The sequence below is a fragment of the Sciurus vulgaris genome, assembly GCF_902686455.1.
Source record: "Sciurus vulgaris genome assembly, contig: HiC_scaffold_178_arrow_ctg1, whole genome shotgun sequence".
NCBI classification, from domain to species: Eukaryota; Metazoa; Chordata; class Mammalia; order Rodentia; family Sciuridae; genus Sciurus; species Sciurus vulgaris.
In genome coordinates, this window is record NW_027632875.1 from 1,748,781 (window position 1) to 1,754,780 (window position 6,000).

General features: G+C 35.8%; 1 protein-coding gene across 1 annotated transcript; it reads right to left on the reverse strand.

The window, feature by feature from the left end:
- Positions 1-2,124: 2,124 nt before the first annotated feature.
- Positions 2,125-4,053, reverse strand: LOC306652346 (eukaryotic peptide chain release factor subunit 1-like). Its single transcript, XM_079125299.1, has one exon. It carries the CDS (start codon positions 3,889-3,891, stop codon positions 2,578-2,580), a length of 1,314 nt encoding a protein of 437 aa, XP_078981425.1. The 5' UTR covers positions 3,892-4,053; the 3' UTR covers positions 2,125-2,577.
- Positions 4,054-6,000: the final 1,947 nt, after the last annotated feature.

Here is a 6,000-nt window from a genome sequence, read left to right on the forward strand (position 1 = left end):
ATTTCTAATAGATACTTCTCTGTCAATGGTTTGTCCTACCTGAAGGATTATTATGGTAGGTGGTAAGTAGAGCAGACATTCTCTAAACACTATGATCTTGTTTTCAAATAAGTATCTTTACAATAATGGGTTCAGTTAGTGAATTATCTCACTTATATATGAATGGTTTTTGAGCTACTAACTTTGATTTCCACAGCATGTTGATTTTATTGTCATTTAGTTTTATGTTATGTACTTTTTGTCACCTCAAAAATGAATAAAACTCACATTGTGAAATATTTTTCCTACAAGACATTTTCCTAAGGTCTTAATAAAGCATTGCTAGTTTAATGAACACCAAATACTCATATTTTGTTCAAGATTATAATTGCAAACATTTACAATTCATCATGGGTTTTTGGTATACTGCATAAAACATGGTAATGAAAAAGCAAAGGTCATAGTTAACTTTAAATCCATCTCAAAATTATTCATTAGATTTATTCCAAAGATACTTTTCTATATGAAATACTTTTGAAAAAGTAGAACCATCTAGGTAGATGATATCCTAATGAAAAACTCAAAAATAGGACAGTCTAGCTGATAGAAGACTTAAATGTCTTGTTAGAATAGAACAATTGAAAATTAATGCAAATATTTTATAGTGCTAATAAATGGAGATTTTAGTGTAGCTCTCTCTAACACTTCAGCCCTCTTTTGGGTGTTTAATTTTGAAGGATTTTTTCTTTGGTGCTATTATCATTTTTTAAAAAAAATTAAGTTAATTCATGATCCCATGCTTTTCATAGAAAAACTTTTAAAATGCAGGATTATATCAAATAAAGAACATAAGTCTGTTTTCATTCATTCATTCCATTTCCTTCCTATATTGCCTTAGTCTTTTGGAGCTGCTTTAAAAAAGAAACGTTACAATGAAGTGGGACAGCAGAAATAAATTACTTATAATTTTGAAGCCTGTGAAGACGAAGAATGAGGCTCTGACACATTCTTTTCTGGAGAGGGCCTCTTTCCTGGTTCATCTGATGCTTTTCTCTATGTCCTCACCAGGTAGAAGGGGCAGGGAACTTTTCTGGACTCTCTTTTTTATCAGGTCACTAACCTCATTAATGAGATCTCTACCCTCCTGACCTACTTACTTCCTAAAAGCCCCACCTCTTAATACCATCAATTTGGAGGTTAGGATATTGAGATATGAATTTGTCAGGTACACAAAACATTGAAACCATAGCATGTAGGTTGCTACATAAAAGAGATGGAAATACATACACATAGCTGGAGCTCAAATTTCTCAGATGTTAGAAATAATTTTAAAATAAATTTATCTAAATATCTACATCTGTCTGTCCATCTGTCTGTCTCACTAGTTTCCATCCCTCAATAAACAGTAGACACCTACTTCTTTCCACAAATCCTTCTCAGTGATATGCTCTTGTTCCACATATTTGACATATTGGAGACAGCTTTAAAAGACATTATGGAAATACTTTTTTTTTTTTTTTTTTGGTCTGCAACACTAAACTGTGAGTTCCTTACAAACAAGGACCATATGGTCGTTAGCAATTGCTTGCATTAATTTGTAACTCTGCTTCAAGATCTGCATTTTTAAAGTCAGTCTAGTTTGTCACTGGGTCATTTTTAAACTTTAAGAAGAATAGAGCTTAAAGTCACAAAAAGAAAATAATTTTAAAATTCAGATGGAACTGAGTTTTATGCTCAAGACCATCACTTATTTGTTTTGTAGACTTGGGTTAGATACTTAAATTTGTAAAGTTTGTTTTTTTCATCTGTAATGATAAACTAATATATCAAATGAATCAATTTACAACACTTAGTAAAAAGCACACAAGTATTTTGGGGCTTAGGTCTGTGTTTAAATATCTTGAATAGATTCCTGTAATCATGAAATAATAATTTCTACATTATAGTATAATACTTAATGATCTTATTTTTATGTAACCAAGGTAAATTATATATTTTATTTGCCATTTATTTAATCTCCTTTCCCATAGTAATTGGTTTCACAAAATTGAATTTTTTTTTTTTTTTTTTTTTTTTGGTTCCAACATTTCACCACATGTATTTCTTCTTATGCAGTCTAAGCTGAGAATGCCATGTAAATGGGTCACTGCGAAATGCAGCAATTTTTAATTTTTCTCCAATCAAAATAAGAAACAAACCAGTATGATCTCACTTCTATTAACTTTTGAAGGTTTACAGCAGTTAAGGTATTTTTGCTTCTATGTATGAAGGTTAAAAAAATCATTTTTTTTCATAAAATACAAGAGCAACCAATTCCACCATCGAGTAAAAGTAAAAACTGGGATTCTTTTTTAAATTAGTCCGAAGTGGCATTTAGGAACTTAGTTGTAGGCTGCTGCGCTGACACCATGACAAACCAATGTACAGGGTTGGGTCTGGTTTTGTTTCGGTTTTCTTTTCAGTATCCAATGCTCATGGATTAAGTTCTGGAAATGTTCCAATTGTAAGGCAGGGATCTGTTTGGATTCCACCACGGGTATGCTCCTTGGGTTGGATGCTGGAGGGTGAGGCACATTTTGCCGGACCCATGTCGACTACCTAGTAGTCATCAAGGTCAAAAAATTCATCGTCTCCTCCTTGGTATTCCATTCCCTGGAAATCTACTCGGTACCGCAAGATACCTCCAATTCCACCAAATCCTTTCACAAATTGGGATCCTTCTTGTGACTTATCTGTGACAATTACCAATGTAGCTCCAAATTTTTTATAGTTATTAGCAAACCATTCCAAGAGGGGCATGCTCTCAATCAGCTCATGTTCCTGTCCTGTCTCTTTGTCTGTGAAATGAGATTTATCCTTCTCTTGTTCTGGAGTTAAATAGAGAATTTTCTCCTCTTCTGTGCCTTGGCAATGAAGAACGTATCTCATTATATCCAGATTTTCATAGACTATTAGAATCTCTACAGCGCCCATTTCCAAAGCCTTTAGTGTATCTTCAACACCAAAGCAGTACTTGCCCGTGTCCTGACTAATTTCATCAAAGTATCGTCCTATTAATTTCTTCTCTTGAATGAATTTCACGTTGGAGAGGACTTCAGTAGATAACTCAATAGCTTGGTTGAATCCATTTTCACCACCATAGGATATATCAACTAATTTTAAAACTTTTGATTGCAACCTCTGATCAAACATATCAGATTGACTTAGTTCAGTTTTAAAGTCAGCTGATCCAGCTAAAACGAGACCAGCCACATTCACTTTGTCCCCAGAAATAAACAGCTGCACAGCAGTCTCTGCTACTTTCCGAACATAGTTATGTCGTTTTTCCATTCTTAAACGGGCAAAACGCAAGGCTGACTGACCTCCTCTACCATGTTTCTTTGGGAGATCCACAGTGAATTTGTGCAAGACTTCTCTTGTGTTTCCTTGGAGTGTGCCAAAAAGTGCACCACTGCCATCTATTACAATAAAGCCAAATTTGCTGTCATCTGAAAGTAGTGCTGTAAGAGCCTCTGTGTGGAATTTGTTGTCACACAAATACAATGATGTATTAATTGGTTTGAAAGGTTCAAAATCAATGTTGACTTTCTTTTCCTTTCCTTCTTCTGTTACAATTGTTCCACAGTAAACAACCAGACCATTTGGAGGTACTTTGTTATAAAGTTTGAGTCTTTGTTGTACAGATGTAATGGCTCCCAGGACTGAAAGGCGGTTTACTCGTGACTTAATGTTAGATGCAGTTCCAAACTCATCTGCTAACATTTTTGCCACTCGTGAAATCTGGTCTTTGGGAGGAATGATCAATGATATCATGCTGGTGCCATTGCCGCGGGCCGCCTCCAAGCTCTTAATGAGCTTCTTGATCTTCCAGATCTCCACGTTCCTGTCGGCAGCACTGGGGTCGTCCGCCATCTTCTCGCCTCCTCCTCCCTAAAGGCCCAGTCCTGGGCGGCAGCAGCTGCTCCTCCCCGGCGGCGGCTCCGCGGCGGCGGCGGCTCTGACGTAGGACACCGGCTCCCTCTCTCCAGGCAGCTGCATGTGTTGCAATCCGCTCACATGGGGCCTGTGATATCACTTCCTCCGCCAGGGGCGGAGTCACAAAATTGAATTTTTAAAGGTGAAACTGAAAGGCTATTGATGAGTAAGTAGTCACAAAAGTGAGAATTTGGGCCATAGGAAAGGAACCAGTTCAAAAGAAAGCAGTGTGCTTCTCAACTTTCTTTCCTGGGAGAAAAAATGTGAATCTTCCATTTGCCAACGATATGGAAGGGAAAATGGTACATAAATACTTTATAAAGGGCACTGTAAGAGTTTTTATGCTTCAGAGATAAACAGATAATCATTACCATATACAAGTTAAAAATAGTATGGAAATAGTTTTTCATGGGAGATTACAACTGAAGCTAGAAATGTTTGTGGTTGCTCATTGGAAATGGCTTTGTTCGATGAATATCCTGACTGAGCAAGAAGTAGTCAGTAATTTGTGTGAGCTGTTACTTTCAAAGTACAAAAAGTACTGCTTACGGTGGCGGTGGCTCTGACTGCAGATAAAGTTGCACATGTTGGTAGAATAGCCATCTTTCTTTTAGTTTTTGAATCATTTATGAACAGGATTTTTTTTTAATGGAAAAGAATAACCTTCCCTCTGGCTTTGTTTATTACCAAGTATAATGTTCCTTTACGCTTGCTATTAAGTGCTCATAACAAGCTTGTGGATCCCAAAAGGGGCTGCAGAATTATGTCTGGTGGTCTTTAAGTCTGTAATTGCTGCCAGCTGAAGAAGCAAAATTCCCAATAAGTTGAAGAAACTTTCACAAATAACATTTAACCATAATTACAAGGCATAAATCTCAATATATAGTTTACATAATAAAGTCCTACCTAACCACAAAGCATTCAAGGACCAAACAGAGGTCTTCATAGAGGTATATATTAACCTGTGCTTGACACTGTACTTGTTCAGATTTATTAAAAACTTCTGGCTGTGCAACTGAAATCATGCCTGTTTAAAAATCCTTTTGTAGGTTTTTCTGTTTTGCTATGAGCAAAGAGCATGTAACAACTGATTTAAAAAGGTAGAAAATCCTCCATTTTTGCCCAGTGCTTGCTTAAGCATGTTGGAATAATATAGTTTTGAGATATTGGTCAAGAGCATTTGCTTTTGTTATTTATTTAATCAAGTGTGTTCTCTAAAGAAATGTAATGTAGGGGCTAGGGTTGTGGCTTAGTGATAGAGAACATGCCTAATGTGTGAGGCATGGGTTCAATTCTCAGCACCAAGTAAAAATGAATAAATAAAAGTATTGTGTCCATCTACAACTACAAAAATTTTTTAAATGCAATATGAAAAATGTAGACTATAATACTAGTACACTGGTAAGTAATCATTACAAGTTTTTGTTTCTTAGAAAAGTTTGATATGGTTCATAAAAGAATAATTCTGAGATATACCAAATTAAGTTAGAGGCCAGGTAATAGAAAAAGGAAAGAGAAAAGTTTGTTTTAACTGACAACTTCAAGCTAAATCTATAAAGGAAAACCACTCCACACTCCTTTCCTGTAGATTGAAGATTAGCCTTCAAGATAATATCACATTCTGCTTCTAGAGCCATTCAGCCAAGGAGCAGCAAAAGCTTCTCTTTATGGATGTCCTCCAATCCCAGGACTTTGCTCCCTATTTTCCTTCCCCTCTTACCTATAGCTAATGTAAGTTCAATGTAAAGGCTTGTTTCTTCTCTCAAATTTTATTATAAAATATCCTAGTTCTTAGATCTCATGGCCCTTCTCCCAACTGCTATCAGGCAATGCTGCTGGTGGCATAGGGAATTGGTTCCAGTATTAATCCTTTTATTTTTGGCTAGCATCTGTGGAAGCTTAATAAACACTTTCTGTCAGAGACCTCTTGGTCTCAAGATTGATTTAGAACTTTTCACAATATCTTTGCTTTATGATTAAATTTGTGGGTGTTTTTTTTAAAATAAGCATTCTGGATATTTTTTAGATTGATTTAGCTGTATTTCA